Genomic DNA, 23,512 nt, shown 5'->3' on the forward strand with positions numbered 1-23,512 from the left:
TTCAAAGGGTGCATCAATTCCAACGCAAAAATATACAGTAACGGCTTATAAATCTCATTTATTTATATATTATGGCAAAATATCCTTGAAGCAAATTGGTTTAAGGGGAAAACATCGGACGCAAGTGAAAAGGTTTTATTCTGAAGGGAGCCTAGTGCAAAGATTAATATACGAGGGCTTTTTTTACAATTAAAATAGGGTTCATATTTTTACCGGATTGCCGAGCTTAATGAACGTTTTACATCTATTTTTTTACCATCAATCAAATGCCCAGTTCTGATCAAAGACAGTGAGTGGTTTTATTTCGAAAGTCCTCATATACTCATGATATGATGATTATGTAAACTAAGAAGTACTCATAGAGGCACACACGTGTCCAATGACCATATGCACAGTACCCACCCATATATCGTCTATAAAGTGTAAGTCTATCAGCAAATGAATGTGAGCTGGAACGTGGATGATAATCCCCACTAATTATAGTTATTGTATTTCCTTTGCCATGTGTCTATGTAACGGGCTTTTGGTCCCTGGCCTCACATATAATATTGGTATGTATATCAAAAAACTGTCATCTGGCAAAGGAACCATATTAAATTGGTGTATTTTCATTTCAATTCCTTTATTCGATACATATGTAGATATATCCATTGAAGAATGATTATCAAGATAATAAATATTAGAGAAATATGCAGACGATCATAAAACTGTTGTAGGAATTCTGTGACAAAAACTCTCCTTGTTTTAAAAAAACAAAATGAAGAGGGATATCCAAAGAAATCAATCATTTCAAATATGTATTGTCGACATTTGAATAATAGACTGGTACATACATACATACATACATACTACCATGTTGTTAATTGTAGGTATCCTAACTTAAAAGGAAGTAATTTCTTTATTAAGTTTTAATGAAAGAGGGCGTGCAACAAAATTTAATGCTTGTTCAAAAATTGTTTCAATTTTATAGTTTATAGAACAAAGTAGAATGAAAGGAGAGGAAAACACACGGAAAAATCGTTATCAAAAAAGGAGTCGTTAAATTTAGTGCTTTATATGATTCCTTTAAAAAAAGGTATATACTAATGTGAGAGGGTAGCTAGCTAGCAGCCTTACCTATGTGCGCCACACAGGGGTACTATAAAAGTATTTTGAAGAAAAAAAAGTCGTTCCTTTTTTTTTCTCAAACTAATTTCCTTGCTTTCCTTGTGTGTTCTTATTCCATATTTACAACAGGTAGATGAAACTCACCTGTGTTTCGAAGCCGCGATATTATTTGAATTCTTTTTTTAATTCTACGTCGAAAAACTTGTGAGAGAGGAATGATAATAATGATAGATCCTCCTGCATTTCATGCTAAAGTTTTGTCTGAGTCCAACAATCAGAGCCGTGAAAGCAAAATGAGTGAAACTTTTCGTGATTTACCGCCAACGTTTGTTCATAGTATGAAAAAATTGTTTGATTATTTCGATGTGGATCACAGTGGAAGGATTCCTATTGCTACAATATGCTCTCGTTGGAATCCGGATAAGGCTAGAGCAGAGAATCTACCTCCGGACTTAATACGACATTTGGAAAAAGTCACGGATCGAAGAGGATTTCTTACTTTTGAGCGTTTTTGTGCAGGACTCAAAATTGCAATTCTTAGACATCAGCCAAGTCCAGAAAAGGTAATTCAAAACTCTAATTTTAACCAAATATCTTAAATAATGCAATGTTGATGTTATTTCAGAGTTCCAAAGAAGGATCCTTCTCTACGGATAGCAGTCTGAATAGAACTAGTTCACTTCCAAACTTGCTTAACGATGAGCAGGATTCTTCTTCGGGCTCCTCATGTGGAGGAAACTCTTCTATAGAAACTCCAGTTCTACCTTACATACCTCCACCTCCCCCCAAACCTCCGCGGTATATTTATCGATCCGCGTCCAGAGACTCTGTCCTTGTTCTTTCCACTCCATCCCCTTCCTCACCTAACACTCAGTCTATTCAACACAATGAAGAAGTGGCTTATGTTGATATTTCCACTGTCCCTACATCTGCCAAGAGTTTAAGAGTCATGCCTCCTTCGTATAGGCTAAGTCATCGTTTTAGACGACAAAATTCTCGAACTAGGCGACATAGTGTTCATGCTATACTTGAGTCTGATGTTGTAAGTTTATATAACTACTAGTCCCTTCAACATGCATTATTTTAATCTATATTTATCTTTTATTATAATCATTAGATGACTATGGTAAAGAAATGGGAACAAGAGAGGTCTCTGTTGGAAGAAGGTCTAAGAATTCTGGATAGAGTTGGAAGAGATTACCAGGATCGTTTATTAAAAATAAACCACCGTCTTCAAAATCCTTATAAAGGTGGTGAATCCAACTGTTTGGATGTAGAGGTATGTATATTTAATTACTAATATTTATGTAGTAACTCTATGAAACTAATAACAACATCAATCATAATTAAAGGATAAGGGCGTAAATTATCAAAAACGAGTCCACAATCTGAACAACGCAATGAGCCGATTAAACTCTCCCGTGACGGAAGACGAAAATAGTAATGAAGAGTTACATCGTCAAATTGAAAGACTCAAGGATCAAAATAAATTGTTAACCGAGGAAGTGAGTCTCAAGTGCTGTGTTATATCCTCCATGGAACGGGAGAAGAGTGCAATCATCAAAGAACTTTTTCAATCACGGTCTCTTGTAAGCCAATTCTCAAAGAAGGCTTCAGGTGCCTTGTCTTCCATGTCAATTGCAGAGGATAGCATAATGACTTTTATTTAGCTTAACTTTTATATTGTACTGTAAAACAGACAAGAGACTTCTTGAGATTATGCATCATTGTTAATTTGAAGTGACATGAATTTTCTATATTAATTGACATTGTGAATATTTTTGTTTTTCTTACATTGTTGTACGGAGTAATAATCTCAAAATAATGTAGACTATGAAAAAATATATATATATTTTATTATAAAATGATATTATTACTTTTTAAATGTTATATCTGTTTTAAACATAAATATTTTCTAATTTTTATTTTATTTAAAATGTTGTTTTTTTTTTCTTATAAAAATTATGAATTTCGCTATTAATTGTATATTATATTAAATAAATGATTTAAAAAATCGTTTTTCAATTACTTATTTATTTTATCTCATAAGAAAATATAATTATGTTTATCCTTGTATTGTAGGGTTCTCATGTTACTCGATCTCTGAAAAAATCAACTTTATTAGAGGAAGTTTTTTTGAAAGTTACTGGAGCTCGATAGATTGTTGGACTCATCGCAAAACTAAAAAAAATGACCCAACTTGAAAATTTTAACTCCAATCCAACAAAGATTTCAGTATGAACCCTCCATATCTTTTATTTATTTGTTCGAAAAGCTTGCAATAATAGACCGTGATACTAATAGGTTTTTTAAAGTATGTTCGTGAACCAATAGCTTTAATTTTCATGCTATTAGAATTAAGTGATAACTTAATGATCTAGCCACTTTTATTCAGAATGATATCCTTTATTCAAGAATAGATAACTATTGTGTCCAATGTACAATGTTTCTTGGAGAAAATAATAGCTAGAATAAGTAATATTGTAACTAAATAATAATCAGTCATCATCACACAGTTATATGATTAATAAGGCTTCATATAATTCTCCTCCTATGTGGATTATGTCAGAGTTAAATCATAAATATTTTGTGCTGCAGTAAGCCTTTATAATTTTAGTTTTTTATATTTGTCAATAACAATATATTCATATCATGGATCTAGTATTAAACAACATCATATAATAATTATTGTTCCTTTATCTATTTAAACTTTTCCTCCATATAATCAGTCACAAAATACCCCCCCCCCAATTTAAACAGAGTTGAATAATGATGTAAGCAATTACAATCCATTATCAGCTTAAAGTACATAATATATTTTAAACTGGGGAGGCGAGAAAATATTTTGTATAAAATAGTAGAGAAGACCGAGAGCTAAACTACTAGTTAACAAGCTATTGGAGGGTCATTTGAGGACCTTTATTATTATAATACATCGATATGCTCAACACTATATAGAGAGCCAACACGAAGGGGACTCCACCCACGCTGCTGATGATAAATTGTCATTTATTATAAAAGAGTCATTATAATTAGTGGAGAAGTCCGTGTACGTGGTGGAGAGAATGACAAGGTTGAATTGAAATTAAATTACATTAATAAACGTACAAGGGATTTTGAAACATAGTAAGAGAGAGAGAGAGAACGATACCGGGTGTTCCTTTGAAATCTGAGCACTTACTAATTCAATATTTAATTAATGTTTAGTGATAGAAATTCATTCATATTTCGATATTAAAGAAGAAGTTCTCAAATGGGGGTACGTGTATCCCTTGGAAAACTTGAACGCATTCCAGGGTGTAATTGAGATTTTGCAAGAATATTTTAGAAGTTGTATATAACTCAGGGGTGTCTGCAAGGGTCTGTAGCCCCCCACCCCACACACACAAATTAAATAAAGGAATTTTTGTTTTTTAATTGAAAAGTTAATATTTGAATTTTTTTTATCAAAAATTCAAATATTTGATATTTAATTTAATTTTTTGTGAATAGATATGGATTATAAAATGTTTCTCCAAAAATTTTAATATTTGAAATTTTTTTCATTTTATGATTGAAATTAAAAAAAAAAAAAAAATTATGAACAGCTGTAGAATTTTTGAAATTTTGTTTGAATTTTTTTTTTTTTTTTTTTTTTTGAAAATCTAAGGATTTTTGAAATTTTCTGAGAATAGCTATGAATTTTTGAAACTCGAATTTCGACAAAATTTAATATTTTAAAATTTTTGGATTTCTTTTCAAAAAAAAAATCACAAAACCAAGCCTCCAAAATATAATTCTGCGGATGATTCTGTCTTGAAGCTAAAATGCTTTGTGCTGGTAAGCGGGTACTTGGGTTGAATAAATATTTAGCAAGTGGTGTACATCAATGTAAAAAGGTTGAGAATCCTTATATTAAAGCATAAATCAATTAATTACAAAACAAAACAAAACCTGAGTTCTCTAGCTTACGTACAAGTTGCGAAAATTACACTTGAAGTTGATATACGAATTTCTTTTCGTACAGCGTCTACACCGTCAGCAAGTCCCAAAACATTGGAGAGGAAGAAGGACTCCGTCGAAAAGGCCAAACTGGACCCGGAGGAGCTAAAGAAAACAGCCCAGGCGAATCCGCTCAAGCCCAGAGTGCTACCAAAAAAGTGGATGGAAAGAGCCTCTTAAGGGTGGAGAGCCCAGCAATGAAAGAAATCCATCTTCTCCATTACAAGACTCTTCTGAATAAGTGTTTTGAGTTCTTTTGAACTCTTTTGACACTCTTTTGAATGAGTTTTAAATGAGTCTTTTGAACTTTTTTGACACTTCCTCCCACCCTACGGGCTGTAGGATGTCAACCCTTCTCGACTACATCTTTTGGGTACATGTCGAGGGGAAAGCCGGCATTGTCCGACATTCAAATACCCAGGCCCTGAAACCACTGTCAGCCAGCACAGGGGTGCCATGACTTAGGACTACATCCGCGGAGGATGCCAGGCCTTCCACCGCTGCCTTGAAGCCATCATTGCTACTAAGGGTGGTTACATTAATAATGAAGAGAGCTTATACCACACATCTATTTATACTATTCATTTTGCTGAAATTCTATTGTTCATTAATAAAATACATATTGTCGAGTGTTAAAATTCAAAGTGTTCCTATTTTAATGAACCACCCAGTACAAAAAAAGAGGGAAAAAATAATGAATTCAATGTACGTAATGAAGGGAGAAGAAAGATAAAAACAGTAAATGAAGGAGAGAGAGAGAGAGAGAGAGAGAGATGGATTTTTTGGAAGAATATCGCTAGCAGTAAAAAGAAGAAGAGTTCGAAATAGGTAGAGAGAGAGAGGGGGAGAGAGGGAGAGAGAGAGATAAAAGCATAGCTGAGAATATTCAAGTTACATCTCTCTCTATGTAGCAGCAGGAAAGTTAGACAAAAAAGGAAGAAGGAATCGTAAGAACTACAACTGGAACTACAGCTAAAAGGGGGATTTTCGGGGGGGACGAGACTTGATTCAAAAGACTTTTTTTTTGTAGACAAATTATTGAGGAAGAATGAGCGGAATGGGGTTAAGCCTAAGTGAACTCTGTTGCCTGTTTTGTTGTCCTCCGTGCCCAAGTCGTATCGCAGCTAAGTTGGCTTTTCTGCCTCCGGATCCCACGTATTCCATAGATAATTCCTCGAATCCCACGAAGTTGTCTCTGCACGAGAAGGCGGAGTGGCAGTACTCGGAGCGGGAGCAAGACAACTTGGAAGTGTCCCTCGCCCGGACTTCCAAGGGGAACCTCATCGCCTGTCTCTACGTCAAATGCTCTCCCAACGCGCGATTCACGATCCTGCACTCGCATGGGAATGCTGTGGATTTGGGTAGGGCCTACCTAGCTCACTTCAGGATTCTCACTCCTTTCCTTCCTTCCTTCCTCTCTTTGCAGGTCAAATGTCTTCCTTCTACATGGGCCTCGGCTCCCGCATCAACTGCAACGTCTTTTCCTACGACTATTCAGGCTACGGGGCCTCGGGAGGGAAACCCTCAGAAAAAAATCTCTATGCGGATATCGAGTGCGCCTGGAACACGCTGAGAACCAAATACAGTGTGAGTCCAGAGAATATCATTCTCTACGGACAATCCATAGGAACCGTTCCTACAGTGGATCTCGCATCTCGGGTGGAAGTGGGTGCTGTTATTCTTCATTCTGCACTCATGAGTGGCATGAGAGTCGCATTCCCGCAAACCAAACGGACTTGGTGCTTTGACGCGTTTCCGAGGTGAGAAAGGACTCCCCTCAGAGCCAATCCACTATCTTTGCTTTTATACCTTTTCAGTATTGACAAAGTGCCAAAAGTGGCATCGCCGGTCCTTGTTATTCATGGAACTGAAGACGAAGTCATTGATTTCTCACATGGTATCGCTATATATGAAAAATGTCCGAGGGCAGTTGAACCTTTATGGGTTGAGGTAATAATACTATCCCTCCATTATGATCCTTGCTACTTCATTTAGTGTCTTCTGTTCATCTCATCCTCTTTAATATATATATATGCTGTGTACAAGTTGATAATTGTACAAGTGCTCCTTCTAATTACCAACTAGGATTTCATTTGGATCTGTTAAAATGACATGATTATGTATTTATGAGTAATATAACTATGGACATTTGAACTTTATAATATACCACCGCTGACCACTTATATTTTAGTCATTTGTATTGAAATGGTCATAAGTTACACCCTGAAAATATCAATCATCCATAGAATATTCAATTATTGCATTATCCACATCCCAAGTATTATAAATCCTTCATTAAAAATGATTCAATCCATTTTTGGGGTGCAACTTGTACTCTTTTCTTATACAAGTTGTCACTTGTACAAAATCGCAACTTGTACATAATATGTATATATATATTAAAACATACAAATGATTTGACACTCAATCCATTTTTGCTTCCCCCAACATGAGGGATAATAAATATGGAACGTTTTGAGTTACATGCAATTTATATCCTTACTTTATCCGCGTCGGAAATATCACATATTTTATGTTATCCTTCCATAAATTATGTTCGTATATTTACTGCCCTCAATGTTCAATCGCAAGGACATATTAACTTAAATTGTATCGGTCCGTACTTTGGGACTAAAAATCGGTCCCATTCTTTTTGTTGGTCCTTGAAAAACGTTCCAAATACTTAAAAAACAACCTCAACAAGGCATAATTTTTACTAATATAATTGTTAAGTAAATAGATTACCCATTGAATTAGTTAAGTGAAACTTTAAGTATCTTTCATGCGTGAATGTAATTTATAAATTTCGTCCTAATTAAAGTATATATTGCTTATTCAAGAATCGGGCGGTAGGGTATTCTCCCTTAAACTATTTCGTCTTAACCCATTTCGCATTAATATAAGGTAGATCTTATCTAGTGGTACACATTTTATCATTTTCAATTTTTCATAAGTAAAATTTAAACAAAAGGTTTTCTGAGGACATTAATTTAACAAAATAATCTGAAAGTAGTGCTTCCCACAACTTTTATTCAGTGTTTTAGCTCTCCGATCTAATAATTGCCTCAATACGAGGCCTAAATTCTATACACACCTTGACTATGTAGTTCATAGTCGAGCTTAGTGCACTCTCCCTTGATGGAAGACTCCTTGGAAACTTTAAATTCATGTGAGGAGTAGCATACTCTTCCTCAGATGTGCCTAGATAGAGTTGTTCAAGAGGTTCGCGTCTGGAGAGGAGGGTGGGAAAAATTATGGAAAGTCGTCTCTCAGGAAGACCTGCGTCTTAGGGGTGCAATGAGACGGAGCTCAGTCCTGATTGAAAACAAAGTGGTCCCCAAACTTTTCTCTGCCCCAAAGTAGCACTTTCTTATCCAGAAGTTCGATGTAAGCATCTACATTGTGCCTCTCCTTCCTCCACAAAAATGGGAGAGCAGACTCCACAACATCCAAGACCATGGATCCGGCTGAATTTTTTGTCCTGAAGACATGACGTACTGAAGCTTAGACATTGTTTGGTTGTGATGTAGCGGCTTTTCTGCTTATTCACTGTGTGATCAACGGATAATTTTTTTTTTTCATTAGCAAGACTTTTCTCGAATTTTTGTTTGCCATGAGAAAATTTAGAATCTTTGCTCTTTCTAACCGTTTCAGCTTGCACTGTTCAGAGATAAGATGTCTTGTTGTCCTCCCCCGTGATTTTGCACCAATATTTTTCTGTATTGAAAATAATATACTGTGTACCACAAGATAAGATCAACCCTGCATATGAACGAGATTCATACGTCGTTTTTGTTTATTTTTGGTTGAAATTCATTTTTCCTTGGAATTTTTAAATCAAAATATGTTTTATGTATTACTATAAAACATATTAAATGATTTTTTCTTTCATTTGGAAAAATAATTGAATCATGCCCTAAAATTTCAATGCATACACCAACAAAATCTCACTATGTAATGAATTTAAACCAGAGAAAAAATAGGTAATACAATTAGTATAATAAGAAAAAAAAAAATTAACAAGAAAGGCAACGATTCGAATACAAGAAGTGATAATCACTTCTCTGTTAGCAATTATCATTAGACATGATAGATTATTCATACTAGAAAAGACTCATGGATTGACGAAAAAACAAAATTCCGTCATTATTCCAAAAGAAAACAAACATTTAATGGATTTTATAGTTGTAATAAATATTACATATTTTGAATTACAAAATTGAAAGGGAATGTCAATTTCACCCAAAAATAGACAATAACGAAGTATATATATATAAATCATTTATCTATATATTAAAGGCAAAATATCTTTGAGGCAAAATTACCGGACACCATAAATAAAGAATAGCCAAGATCTTTGGAACAGTTTCTAGGTCCGATTAGGATGGACATCAAATTTTTTGGACCAATACCTCCTTTCTAAATACCCCTTGCGATACTCCTACTTTTCCTTTTAATTTGCTATCAGTGATTATTTCAAAAAATAATGCGTTAATCTAATACAGGGTGGTCCATTGAAATCTGAGCACTCACGTATTCAATAATTAATGAAGGGTGAGGGATTGAAATTAATTCAAAATTTCGATATATTAACGCATAAACCATTATTTACAAGACCAAAAAAACTGAGCTCTCTCTCGAGAAAATGACACTTGAACGTGATCGACGAATTTCTAGCAGTTTGACGTCTCCAGGACCACCTTCTACGCTGTCAGCAAGTCTTAAATATTGGAGAGGAAGAAGGGCTCTATCAAAAAGTCCAAACTGGATCCGGAGGAGCTAAAGAAAATAGCACAGGTCAATCCTCTCAAGTCCATTAAAGCCCTGAGCAAACGATCTTGGGATTTCAGAGCAGACTGTCCCGGAGAGCTACCAAAAAAAGTGTGTGGGAAGAGCCTTGTGAGGGTGAGGGTTGAATGAGTCTTTTGAACTCTTTCCTTTTTTGACACTTTCGGCCCCCTACAGACCTGATGCCAACCCACTCGACTACACCTTTATGGGTTCATGTCGAGGGGGAAAGCCTGCAGTGTTAGTCATCCAAACACCGATGCCCTCAAAGCTACTATCAGCCAGCACTGGGACGCCTTGTCATTGGACTACATCCGCATCCTGTTGAAGTTTAAAATTCAAAGTTTTCAGATTTTAATGGACCACTCTCAGTATTTCTTATCAGTGCCTAACACTATATATTTGTCTTACTTTGTAACTCAACGTGAACTCCCACCACGTATGTTGATTCGTAGCATTAATTAATTATTATATTATTTTTTTTAGGGCGCGGGTCACAATGACGTGGAATTGTATAACCAATATTTGGACCGGTTAAAGCATTTCGTTGCTCAAGAATTAACGAATTAAAAAACAGGACTGATATTTTTTATTTAGATATGTCTCATAAAAAAATATATATAGATATAATATCATTCATTTAATAACCATCATCACTACCATTTTTTATGATATAGGATCTCTCTCTCTCTCTCTTTCTTTTGAATTTGTCTTTGTTGTTTATTTCCTTCGTTTTAAAACCTCTATATAATAAGAAAGACTTTAAACAGTTTTATTTATTTTTTTTATTCCTATAATACATATTATATAGACTAAATTGTACAATATATATATATAAAATATTTAATACAAAACTTATTTTGTGACTCAATATCTTTTGTGTTGAAAGAATATTGTGATAACAACCCCCATCCCATATCCCTCCCTCTCATGTCTTATTTTACATTTCTTTAAAAAAGTTAAGTTATCTGCTATAATTTTGTAGAGTTGATGTGTTAAGTTCCTCCTCCTCATTCATTTTATTAGTTGTATACGGCTTTTGATATAAATATATATACAAGGGCGTCCGCAGGATTATATTTTGGGGTGGGTCCCTCTAGCCCACCCCAAATTTTTGCTTTTTACAAGAACATTTTATCGTCATTCGGACAAATGATGCAGCAGGCCAAAAAATTTAATATTTGAATTTTTTTTTCAAAGAATCTAATTTTCTGCGAATATTTGTAAAATATTTTGTTTAAATAGCCATGGATTTTGAAATTTTTCGCCTAAACTATTCACCAAAAATTAAAGTTTATGTACATAAATTTCAAAAAATAATTTTTTTGGAGAAAAATTTATAAAATCCATAGCCATTTACAGAAAATTTAATTTTTTGGAAAAAATTATATTTTTTGCTCTGCTGCATAATTTTTCCGAATGACATTAAAGCAAAAATTCCTTTATTTGGGTGCGGGAAAGCTACAGCCTCTCTACCCCCCTTTGGACGCCCCTGATATATATATCTCAAGTCAATACCTCAAAAATATGTATTACTGTCGTTTCTTAACTACGAAAAAAACACGTTCGACATTAATATATATTTGAAAATTATGCTTTAAATTAAATGACAGTCAGAGTCAGTGCTTCGACAGTGCAGCATTGAAATACAGGATTACAACTTCTTTTTTTTTTTCTACGTCTATGTATAACAAAGTCCTATTGGAATATATATAGTTATAAAGCAGTTCTCCTCCATCTTTTATTGACCTCTAGCAAAATAAATACACATAATTATTATTAATCTAAAACTTTTTATATATATACATTTGAACCGTTACCGTTTTTTGATAATATCATTTTTATTGCTTATTTGATAGCTTTTTGATTATTACGATTCACATAAAAAAAAAAAATATATCTATCTTAACTTCTTAAGGTAATTATGATATTATGTTGGTTGTATATACCGTTTCCTATGTCAAATTCATCGTGAATGTTGTTTGTTATACCATTGTCTGTTTTTTTTCCCCTCTTTTGAGACCCAACCTAAATATGTGGTAGAACACCCTGATCATTAATTATGCCCAATGTGTTAGTAAAATTATTATATATAAAACTATGTTCCTTTTATTCTCTTTATGAAAAAAAACACGAAATAAGAAAGACTGATAGAAGGATAATTGTAGGATTCAATTGGGTATTTGTTCTGCTTCCTTTAATTAGATAAAAAATATGAGATCTTATTCATTAATAAGACGGTAGTTCCAAAAGAGGAATTTTTTTTTTTTTTTTTTTAATAATACATTCATACAATTAATATTTGTTAAAAGTTTTAGTGTTAAAATTGTGATTCTGTATATTCTTTTTGAGATATTAGTATGAATTGAATCCAAGTTTTTTTTTTTTTTTAAATACAAAAAATATTTTTTTTTATATCGTAACGAATAAAACATGTTGAAAAAACCTTTCTGTAGTACTTTACTCTAAGAAAATTGGGCCCGGGACATAAGTGTAACAAAAAGTCACTTTATATGTCCAAAATTACATTATTCTTAGGTAACAATAATTGTATACCTACGTTCATTTATGAAATATTACTTAACTACTTAAAAGAGGTAAAGTATGTATTATATTATGATTATCCATATTTGGGACAAATATGCAAAAATACCCTTTTTAAAATTTCGTCATCGCTTCAATGTAATTAGTATCTTAATTTTGAACACTCTAACCCCAGAAAAGAAGTATGTTGTACTAGTGCTTTAGACCTGCGATATTTAAAAATATTTGCCTAACTTGATAGCATTTTATGTTGCCATGAACAACAACATCAACTTCTACTAAAAAAAAGTAACACCGAAAGAAACGACGTAGCTCAATTGAGATACTATTCTCTTGAACTCAATGTGCGTATGCTTGCGTCCCGGTCGTTCCTGGAGAAGGAAATATACCTTATGTATATGGAAGATTCCGAGGTCAGATGGAGTAAATGCAATTCTATAATGTTTACTCATACTTAAACAGTGCGCCTCCATCTCACCAAGTAAAGGAATATTAAAATAAATAAATAAGATAACACCTTCATTCTGAACCATTAGGCCAAAGATAAGTTGACGAAAAAAGAAATAATTTGATCAGAAAAGTATGTAGAGTGGAAAATAACGGTTGTTATTAAACAAATAATCTCCATAAATTCAATCAATAGTAATTTGCTGTTTCATTATATCGCTAAAGATGCCTTAAAAGTACCTTTTATGTAACCCCTAAATACTTAGTTCATAAAAGTTTGATATAAATCTTAATTTTGTGATATAATATGTGTAATGTACAAATGACAATTACAAGTGTTTTAGAATTGATATTAATGTTATTATGTTTATTAAAAGTGACTGTAATTATAAATAGGCAATAAATAAATAAATCAAATTGAAAGATTTGTGCGTGCACCACACATTGGTGTTAAATATGTCTGGTATGAATTATTGTGATTCTTGTACTTCGTATAGCAAAGAGGAAGTCAATCAGAAAAAGCACTCCTGACACAATGCAAAGGGATCCTAAGGCTAATCCATCGCTAATTAATGAACATAAATTAATCATTGTTTGACAAATACATATCATGCACAGCAGACAATCACAAATTGCTTTACTCACTTGCACTGTCCTCGCCTTCTGCAGCCAGAATATGTTTGAATTACAATTGCCCCAATTACAATAAACAAAATGGATCCAATGAGATTAATGAATAGTTCCTATACTTAAAAATGTAAGCAATAAATTGTCCTTTTATGAAACATATTTACCAAGATGGACATGTTGGATCCTAACATATACGTAAGTAAAACACATGGTACTATTATTGAGTATCCAACGATTGTACCGATTCCAATGAACTTCATATCCGTGCTTCCAAAGATATATTCATGCTCAAACACAAATCTTACCAAAATGAGTATGATAAAAACTAATATCTAATAAGAAAAGACTAGAAAGTTCGGAGCATTGTCGACAAAAAGTACTCACTATTTCCAATAACTTTAAGAATCCGCTTGGTGTCCTTAGGACCATAGTATTAAACGATATACCCATATCTAATAAATATGGATTTCCTTGCTATAAATTATGAATTTCGGGGGATTTTAAGCACAGACTTTAAATTGATTATCAGGACGTTTCTTGTTTATTCTTGCTTTGTGTAAGGACTAGAGAATTTGCAACAGAGTTACACCCAGAGATGAGTAATACAAATAATAATAAGTTACAAGCAAACACCGTGCACGTTGAGTGAAAAAAGTTATTTTCAGAAGAGGGTGATAGAAAGCAAAACAATATCTTTTTGGAACAGATCTTGAAGACCTTGAGCTCTTTCGCGCTCATTCTTACTCACTAAACAGGTTCCATTCTACTTGAACTATAAAGTAACTCTTCCGACTCATTCACAGCAGCATTTCCTCATCATAGGTCTGCATGGCACACACATAGCAAGTAAAGAACAAATTCAATTCTTTAAGAAAATATTTATTCTCTTGAGTAAATCATGTCTAATAAATGGTAAATGGTATTTTCTAGGTTTGTAAAACGAATGAATAGTAAAACAATAAGTTTCTTCTGTAAAAAATTAATACATCCTAATAAAACAACGAAATATTATTCTACTTCCATGAACGAAGTAAAAGAGACATTGGCAGACTTTTCTACAAACCATGTGTTGTGATAATGTAATAGGCTAATATTAGAATTGGCATCTGAGGAAATTAAGGAATCAACCGTATTTTTCCAGAATTCGAAGGGTATTCGGGAGCTCTGCTCTAGCTGTGTACAATCCTTGGCTTTTTGAAAATAATGCTCTTGCCTAAAGAAAAAATACGGATGATTTTTGAAATGAAATGTTAACGATATTTATGCCAAATACTTACCAAAATGTGAGGAGTTTTCTAAAATGCAGCATGAACGGTGGATTAGAGCCATGCGATAGGGCTTCCCTTTGTACTCTGAAGGATAACTCTTCAAGAAAATGAGGTAATTCATGTTTGCGATGACTTAGCATTATAATTATCTATTAAAAACGAAAAATAAGATAATTGAAGAGGAGCTGAAATAATTATAGTATCAATTGTTATACGTACCAGACTAGTATTAAGGCAGGAAACATTTTCCTGAGTAAGATTATTCACTTTTATTTTTCGTATCAGTTTGATCACATAACCAATATGCTTGTCAAGGTCTCTAAATAGAGAGAGAAGTCGAGAATTGTTCACAAAGTTCACAGCTTCGGGATCAGATGAATGAAGGAAATGATCCGATGCCAAAACCATACCTCTAATAAACATGTTACTATCTACCTAATAAAAAATTAATCAAAATAGTGGGCATTAATATAATTATAAATATGCACAAATGTATAAAACCTTACAAGTCTTTCATTAATTAAAGACATGGCTCTTTTCAGCTTTGCTCCTGTTGACAATATTGCATCCATTTGTCGACAAGCGTCGAAGTTAAATTTGATTAATTCACCAAGTAGATCAAAACTACTTTGAATTATTTCCTTTTGACGACGATCAGTGTTGATGAGGGATGCAGTTATATGCTGGAGAAGACCTCTTCTGAGTAAAAATACTTGATCTGCATAGGATATTTGACCTCTGATGTAGGATTCTACGGCACGGCAGAGCCAAAAACGATAGGTGGAGTTTGTGTGTTCTTTCTTGAGAACTTCAACAATTTTTGTCAAGAGACCAGATGTTCCGCTGCACATTAAGCTGGGAGAAATGGGAGATTTGGCCAAATCCCAATCCTGTAAAGTGATTGTAATAAAAATTAGCTCATGTATACAAGGAATATAAAAAAAGGACAAAAAAAACTTACTTGTACAGAAGAATCTGTTGGTTTAATCCTCTTCAATTCTTCCCACTCATAAGGACTGAGCAAAAGATGCTTGTATTCATTGTGATCACAAAAACCATAAATTAACCTAAGAAATTGCATTTTTACGGCAACTTCAGGTGAACATTCACATCGAGAAGTATGACCAGGAAGACGGGCTCTTTGGCGCCCGGCATTATATCTCCAAATAAACTGATCAAATAGATCTGACAGCTTAGGCACGAGCTTTAACTCCGAGAGTTCTTTTTGTACTCTTTTTCGATGTCTTCCGATTAAGAATAAGCTCAGAACATAGAGAGCCTCAACTCGGTCCATCAAATCACCACCTATCAATGCACTAAAGGGTTCTAGAGACAAATTAGGCCTTGCCAATTCGTCAGATATCACATCGTCTATTAGACGGACCCAATGATCGATTTCTGTGGGAAGGGAAGAGAAACGTGGAAGATAAGGTAGTTTTGTGGCTTGATCTACCAATTTCTGGAGAAATCCTGGTACACTTAGAGTAAGTTCTTGATTGATGTCCTTGACAGGTAATGGAACGCTGGGATTGTTCCGACAATTTTCCGAAAAAAGAGAGTGATTCTTGTGATCCTTATAAATGTCCAAATCTGAAACTGTTACAGCGAGTATTTTGCAGAAACTCGCCAATTTTTTTCCTTCTAATTGAGAGAGAATTTTTTGAAAGTGTGGAATGGAGCAAAGATTGAGGGGTGGAGTATTCAATAAGATGGATTCAACGAGTTTACGTGCTTCATCAAAGAGAAGATCACTAGTAAAAGACTGAAAGGCAAAAGTAAGAATCTCTCGTGATTCACTCATTATTGCAGAAGCCTCGTCCACAAAAACACAGAGTTTATTTAAAATTTTGAATGAGAGAAGAACAGTTTCTGGATGGCCGCTGAAAACAAGGGACAAGAGGATGAGAAGTCCGTTCCATTCCACGAATTCCAGGCTTAGGGTTTTGACTTCCTCATCCACGGACTCGGATAACATCTAAAAAGAGAAAGGGGAAAGAGGTTAATGAGTCGCACTCCACCCACTCGTCAAACCTCATTCAATCTCCGTAAATGCGGCAGGATCAAGGCTTGGTACTCCTTGGCTGTTTCGAGGGCGCGAAGGATCGGAAGGAGCTTTATCAGAGCACTGTTCTCATTCGATGCATCCCGGATCTTCCTTAATTGATTCTCAGAGTCTGAGAGAAGTGAGACATCTATCAAGGATATGGAAGAGGAGCCACCTCCACCAACTCGCTGAGATTCGTTGATGGAGGTTAACAAATTCTTGCTTCGATAGAACTTGCGGTGGATCCATCGGCTTGACATTGTTTCTTATTTCTAACCCAAGATGAGAACACGGCTCCAATACAATCCAGGGGACAATGTTTTCCTCCTCTTCAGTCCGTCTACTGAATAATAATGAAAATTTAGACACAACTGAGAGTTGCGTTCATGAAAAAGAAGAAGAAGGAAAGTCACGCAACCTACAAAGTTGCAAGCTACTAAAAAAAAAGGACTCAAGGAATTTCCAAAACTCACCCATGTTCTTCAAAAATAGTATCCCATTTTTTATTGTAATCTTTTTGTAGTCATTATTATACACAACTAAATAAATCCAACAAAAATGAATTCTCATTAGGATGTATTGAATAAAAACTGTTTAGATAATAGGTAGATTTTTGGAGGAGGAAAAAGTAAAGTAGATCCATGCCTAATTGCCTTATGGAGTCTTCCCTATTATCTTAATTGTGGATTTTGTTGAATATGATTTTATAAAAAAATCGACCTAAATACTCAAGGATAAACGATACGGACCATTGGTAAGGCATATTCTACTTTGCCTATTGCTCTTCCAAAAATAGACCTAATGATATGATTTTAAATTAAAATATTGAAAATAAATGATATCATCATTGTCTTTAATTAAAACATGAGTTTTACTTAAGAAAAAATAATAAGTTTTTGAACTATTGCAACTTTAATTAAAGGTACATTCTTTTTCATAAATCATGATATGATATGACCCGGTTGATATTATATAAATGCTAAACTGAGCGAGCATTTTATAAAAGTGGCTTTAAATTTCTTTTTTCAATATAAGTATCTTATGTGAGTATTTTCTTATTTTTAAGAATGAATTTTCAATAATTAATAGTATAATTATTAATTTTCTTCAGAAAGGGAAATTATTTTTTTGCTTTTGATTGACTCCTGATTGATGCGATCCGTTATAATTTATCATGTCAAGGTTTTGTGATTAGTAATTTATTAGAAAGATTCGTAAAACTTCCGATACAATCACATCTATTATAGTTCTATCATTTACTTAAGACTTTGGTTCGTAATTACATAAAAATATTATGCTAAAATGTAATGCTAAAAAATGTGTTGATAATATATTGTCTCATAAATATTTCACTTAGCCACAGCATAATAAAAGGATCTTTGAAAAAATTACAAAGTATCTATATCTTTTTGTCATAGAAGTATCACGTATAATAATATTTGGTAAGTAGTGTTCTTTTTTGTCGGGAAAATAAACGGATCATACTTAATAGATTTATCACAAAATCAACACTGAATTGAAATTTTTAATTACTAAAAACTTTTTAAAAACTGGAAATTCTACTTCCAGAAATGACTTCACACCAGGTGACAAAATATTAATTATATGTTTTATAATTATACAAAAATAAAACTTTTGCCTTTCAATCCTTTAATATCTTTTGATATTTCTATGATTTTATACACGGCTATGAATAAACAAATTAAGCTCTTTATATTGGTTCAGACAGTGGCTCCTAAACTTTTCTGAGTTGGACTCATAAAAAATGTGATTGAGAGATTAATATAAAATTTGAAGTATATTTTATAAAAATAAATTACTTAAAGATCAAATATCAACCCTATGAAGTTCAACCCAGATGCAATCTATATTGATCAAAAATAAAGATTTTAATTTTATATATATTGAAAAATATAAGAAAGAAAAAAAGGAAATACAACGAAGAAATAATCACAAACTCACAAACAAATAACATTGCAGGCTCTGGAATCTGGATTTGCAATTAGGTTTATAAAGAATCAAGCACTTAATTGGACAGATTTATACTTTACATTGAACAAAGTTTAAATGTTTAATTTTAGACACAGCAACTCGATGATCATCCTCCACGTTAAGCCGCGATCTATACAGATATGCTTTTTAAAATTGTCCCACATTTTAAAGATTTGTATTGTATACACAGAGGCATCCGCAGGGGGCTGACGGGGGTGTAGCCCCCAATCGGCAAATTAAAAAAAAAATCAACTTTATGATTTCTTTGATTAAAAAAGGTCAATGAGGGGGAAAAAATTAGGGATTTTTTTTATAAGAAAAAAGGTCATGGGGAACTGAGAGGTTTTGTTGTTAAATATAATTTTTCCCGAAAATACTTGTACACAAAACATTTCATTTTTATAATTGCCTTGTAACATATAACTTTTGCAAAAAATGGGAAAATCCCAATTGGGAAGAGATAATAACTTCCAAGTCAATCCAAAAGATTGCCAAGGTCAATCAGAAAATTGTTTACAGGTGCAGAAAGTGGAATTTAGTCTGATAGGAGGTTAGGTAGTGGAAAAACCAAAACAGTAAGAACTCCAAGATTGGTCAAGACTGTCCATGAAAAAAATTGGCGAAATCCACGAAGATCCATACATAAACTGGCCAGGATTAACAATATAAATACTATATATATGTATGTCTGAGCTATCTTAATCATTTATAATTTGCGGCAATGATAGTTTTCAGCGAGTGGTGGAAGGCCTGGCCTTCCTGGCGTCTCATTGCTGGCTGGTAGTGGCTTTGAGGACTCAGTGTTTGGATGACGGACACTGCAGGCCTTCTACTCGTCATATACCCAAAAGTTGTAGTCGGGAGGAGCGGAGCTGTAAAATGTGTATAAAAAGAATTAATGGATGGACCCTCATGGACTTGAGGGGATTGGCCTGGGCTGTTTTCTTTAACTCCTCTGGGTCCAGTTTGGCTTTTTTGGTAGAACTTTTCTTCCGAACCAATGTTTCAAACTTGCTGACGGCGAGAAGGTTGTGCTGGAGAAGCGTTCAAGTGTCATTTTCTCGACTTGTACGTAACCTAGAGAGCTCCGGTTTGTTTTGTATTATAATTAATTGTTTATGCTTTAATATATCGAAATATGAATTAATTTCAATGACTCAACCTTCATTAATTATTGAATTAGTAAGTGTTTCGATTTCAATGGACCACCCGGTATCTTCACTTATTATGATTATTTAAAACATCAATATCAAAAGTCTCAACTAAGATTTATCCAATATACTGTATGTTGTTTTACCTTTAGTAAAATATTAGCGGAAGTACCCGTCATTGCTTGGAGTTATTTGTTTAAATATAATACAAAGTATATGTTTACAAATTATAATAATTTTATATAAAATCGTAAAAAAATATTCAATGTTGCAAACAAAGGAGCGTACGAGCAATTATATTTATATATAATTTTTTTTTTTTTCAATAATTAGGTCCGCTGCATAATTTCGTCGAATTACCTTTTTTTATAGATTGGCATAGGCCAATCCCCTCAAGTCCATGAGGACCTATGCAAGAGATCTTGGAGTTTAACACCAGACTATACATAGAGCTATAAAAAAAGTGGGAGGAAATAGCCTTGTTAGTGTGTTGAGGGTATTTTTGCCACAAGCAAAGGAAGAAACACATCTCCTTCGTTGCAAGACTCTTTTGGAAAATTCTTTTCAGTTGTTTTGAACTCTCTTTTGGCGCTTTGGATTACACCTTTTGGGTGTATGTCGGGGGGAAGCCCTGGAGTGCCCATTATACAAACAAAAAGGCCCTCAAAATCTTTTGAACTCTTTTTTTTTTTGACACGTAGTGTACTTTGTCATTTATATCCTTAGGTACCCAAAAGATCTTCATTGATTTATCAACTTCTTGACTCTTTGATTCTATAATTCCTCTTTCTTATAAACATCTAATATCTTTATAGCTCCGAGTAATAAGAAAAAATACCCTTTCTTGAAGTTCTACTGAAGAGGAACATTTATTTCCTCAGTCCAATTTTAGCATCCCATCCTGGACATCTACAAGGATCTTTCATTATCTTCTTTTATACATGTTACTATAGAATACCTAGGTAATGTATATAACGCCTGATGGTGTCAGGCCAAGTATATAATAAATTAATTTTTTAAATTATTTTCCTTGGTATTCTATGTAATACCTCGGTATTATAGGTATATAATGACCAGACCCTGTTTAGGCAAAGTATTAAATGTTGACAAAATGGGATTAGAAAAAATTATTATGAATTAGGCATTTGAAATAATAAACCTTCAAAATAGATATTATTTTCCGGAAAAAAACGATAACAAAACTAAGACTCAAAATTTGAAAATCCTGGAATTGCACTAGTTATTATATTATTCGCAAAAAAACAACAACTATTACGACACTCTGATGTTACACACAAATTCATTTTTCGATTAAAAAATCATGTTACATTTGGAGAAACTGAGTTATACATATTACTTATTGCAGCAGGACAGACTAGAATGATATTTTGAATTGCGCATAACTTTCTTTTTTATGCAAAGGCACCTATTATTATTGGCATTTTGTATTGCAAATACATTTGGCAAATCCTTGCCAAATTCCTATAGATTGAGAAATAGCTGCTGCTTGAAGAGTATACATAAAATACAAATGATGTCATGTTATAAATAATTTATCTGTAAAATTGGTCTAGACCGATTTTTTGGGACCGAACTAAACTGAATTTTTCCTTTGGACCGATCTAGGATTTCCAGACTGAAACCCAACACTAGTGTCAGCAAGTATCCAGATAAACTATTAATAAAGACTATTATATATTTTACACTTCAATTTTTAATATGTAATACTAAATTTTAAAATTGATTTTTTCCTACCAAATATGCGTTCATAGAATAAGTACGTATGCACTTATTAGTGTTAAGTTTCGGTTTGGAAAACCTAGACCTGTCTGAGAGAGTTATATCTTTTGTTGGACCGAATTAGTTCGGTCCAAAAAAGAAGCTCAGTATGGACCGGTCTCATATAAAAATTCGATCTAGATCGGTCCCAAAAAAAATCGGTGTAGACCGATTTTACCGATAAATTGTTTATAACATGACATCATATGTTTTTTCTAGTACAATGACGTTATACAAAGTTTCAACAGAGATAGCTCAGATGGATTAGTTTTTGATTTCGTTGTCTCTTAGTATTTTTTCGAGAACAATATTTTGTACTTTTGAGATTTTTTGACAAAAATATATGAGATAATATATAAGACCGAAAAAAATCGGTCCATAAATTGAGACGGAAAGAAAATCGGTTCATAAAGTGATACCGAATCAAAATCGGTCTACGGTCTGAGACCAGGGTGTAGACCGAAAAATCGGTCCAAATCGGTGAATAAAAAATAACTTAAGACCGAACCGATAAAAAAATTCGTTGCTGGACCGAGTCTCAATACTAGTACTTATGTTCGAGGGTGGTCTGAAAAGTTTCCGAACTCAACGTGAAGATGGTAGAACTTGTAAATGAAAGCTAGTCACATCTATCTATGACCTGTTGAAAGTTATTCACCAAAGTTTCAGCCATTTTGGACCCACAATTGTTTAGTAAAAGTCGTTTGTGTGAGTTGATGCATGGATTACCTAACATGTTAAGTAAACTATGGTTGATGTGAGTGTTTTTGTGAAAGTGGACAAAATGGAGTATCCCTCTGTTGGCACAGTTTATGTGCAATAAATCTGAGTTTTGGTTCCGATTAATTACTATAGATAAATTTGGATACACTATTATACGCCCGAAACAAAAATAAAGTCCAAACAGTGGACTTCAAAGATTTCCGTCTAAATGAAAAGGAAATCACATTCGTGAACAATTATTTTGCAAAAAAAAAAAAAAAAACGACGAGTACTATTTAGGCTAGTTACAGAGATGGGAGCATCGCTGGAAGAAGTGAGTAGACCTACAAGGAGATTGAGTTGAAAAATAAAAATTAAAAATCAGAAAAAAGTCTAGTATCTTTGTTAGGTCGGAAGCTTTTCAGAGCACCGTCATATATGGAATATAAATCTATTAGGATTTTCACTGACATCATAAATTGCCTCATTGTTGAATGATACGCCATCTTGGGGGCTCATAGTTGGTATTTTTACCGCTTAAAATGGACAAAATTCCCATTAATCTTGATGAAACTACATCTAAAGGCTTTAAGAATAAAAAAAGACTTATCACTTGAAGTGAGTACTACTAAATTCCAACGATAAACAGTGTTATTTGAACAAAATCAAAGTAAAATGTTCAATATTTTCCTATAAAATAATTAAATTTGTGGAATTTTTTTGGGCAATCGATAAGGAACAAGAAAAGTAGGATTATTAGAGAAAAACATCTTATTCTTTCCATTTGTAATAGTTAATTTATTGTCTACACTATGGAAATAAGATTATATAACAATATAATAACATATTTTTAATGTAGATTAGTGTTTGATATCGATTAAAACTAGGGAAAAAGGGATATATTTTTGATAGACAGTAAGATTGAAGTCCTTTTGACATCCAGTAATAGATCACTATATTCTATAAAAAAAAAACATTTATTCTAATAAAACTTGATTGATTAGGCTCCAAAATGGCGGACATCAACAATGCTAACACCACGTGAAAACACCTATTATCTATCCCATATTTTAAAAACA

General features: G+C 33.3%; 3 protein-coding genes and 1 long non-coding RNA gene across 4 annotated transcripts; 2 read left to right on the plus strand and 2 right to left on the minus strand.

The window, feature by feature from the left end:
- Positions 1–1,136: 1,136 nt before the first annotated feature.
- LOC121129845 (suppressor APC domain-containing protein 2) lies at positions 1,137–3,123 on the plus strand. Its single transcript, XM_040725563.2, has 4 exons — positions 1,137–1,670; positions 1,733–2,149; positions 2,225–2,386; positions 2,460–3,123. The coding sequence occupies exons 1-4, from the start codon at positions 1,323–1,325 to the stop codon at positions 2,775–2,777; spliced, it is 1,245 nt and encodes a 414-aa protein (XP_040581497.1). The 5' UTR covers positions 1,137–1,322; the 3' UTR covers positions 2,778–3,123.
- Positions 3,124–5,981: 2,858 nt separating this feature from the next.
- Positions 5,982–11,602, plus strand: LOC121129844 (alpha/beta hydrolase domain-containing protein 17B). Its single transcript, XM_040725561.2, has 4 exons — positions 5,982–6,449; positions 6,515–6,848; positions 6,906–7,038; positions 10,363–11,602. Exons 1-4 carry the CDS (start codon positions 6,137–6,139, stop codon positions 10,444–10,446), a joined length of 864 nt encoding a protein of 287 aa, XP_040581495.1. The 5' UTR covers positions 5,982–6,136; the 3' UTR covers positions 10,447–11,602.
- Positions 11,603–13,213: 1,611 nt separating this feature from the next.
- On the minus strand, positions 13,214–14,110 carry LOC139907184 (uncharacterized). Its single transcript, XR_011783625.1, has 4 exons — positions 13,882–14,110; positions 13,662–13,829; positions 13,513–13,610; positions 13,214–13,432 (listed from the first exon to the last, which is right to left on the minus strand). It is a non-coding gene; the product is annotated as an uncharacterized lncRNA (long non-coding RNA).
- Positions 14,111–14,360: 250 nt separating this feature from the next.
- LOC121129843 (short transient receptor potential channel 4-associated protein) lies at positions 14,361–17,262 on the minus strand. Its single transcript, XM_040725560.2, has 6 exons — positions 16,797–17,262; positions 15,727–16,740; positions 15,272–15,655; positions 14,985–15,200; positions 14,775–14,914; positions 14,361–14,710 (listed from the first exon to the last, which is right to left on the minus strand). The coding sequence occupies exons 1-6, from the start codon at positions 17,067–17,069 to the stop codon at positions 14,506–14,508; spliced, it is 2,232 nt and encodes a 743-aa protein (XP_040581494.1). The 5' UTR covers positions 17,070–17,262; the 3' UTR covers positions 14,361–14,505.
- Between the last annotated feature and the right edge of the window lie 6,250 nt (positions 17,263–23,512).

Source organism: Lepeophtheirus salmonis, chromosome 14 (genome assembly GCF_016086655.4).
Source record: "Lepeophtheirus salmonis chromosome 14, UVic_Lsal_1.4, whole genome shotgun sequence".
In the NCBI taxonomy this organism is placed as follows: domain Eukaryota; kingdom Metazoa; phylum Arthropoda; class Copepoda; order Siphonostomatoida; family Caligidae; genus Lepeophtheirus; species Lepeophtheirus salmonis.

Excerpts from the sequence above, each read along its gene's own strand:
- LOC121129845 (XM_040725563.2), top strand. The coding sequence starts at position 1,323 with ATGATAATAATGATAGATCCTCCTGCATTTCATGCTAAAGTTTTGTCT. Across the intron at positions 1,671-1,732 it reads ATCAGCCAAGTCCAGAAAAG|AGTTCCAAAGAAGGATCCTT; the intron begins GTAATTCAAAAC and ends ATGTTATTTCAG. Across the intron at positions 2,150-2,224 it reads CTATACTTGAGTCTGATGTT|ATGACTATGGTAAAGAAATG; the intron begins GTAAGTTTATAT and ends TATAATCATTAG.
- LOC121129844 (XM_040725561.2), top strand. The coding sequence starts at position 6,137 with ATGAGCGGAATGGGGTTAAGCCTAAGTGAACTCTGTTGCCTGTTTTGT. Across the intron at positions 6,450-6,514 it reads TGGGAATGCTGTGGATTTGG|GTCAAATGTCTTCCTTCTAC; the intron begins GTAGGGCCTACC and ends CTCTCTTTGCAG. Across the intron at positions 7,039-10,362 it reads TTGAACCTTTATGGGTTGAG|GGCGCGGGTCACAATGACGT; the intron begins GTAATAATACTA and ends TATTTTTTTTAG.
- LOC121129843 (XM_040725560.2), bottom strand. The coding sequence starts at position 17,069 with ATGTCAAGCCGATGGATCCACCGCAAGTTCTATCGAAGCAAGAATTTG. Across the intron at positions 15,656-15,726 it reads CAACAGATTCTTCTGTACAA|GATTGGGATTTGGCCAAATC; the intron begins GTAAGTTTTTTT and ends ATCACTTTACAG. Across the intron at positions 14,915-14,984 it reads CCTGCCTTAATACTAGTCTG|ATAATTATAATGCTAAGTCA; the intron begins GTACGTATAACA and ends CGTTTTTAATAG.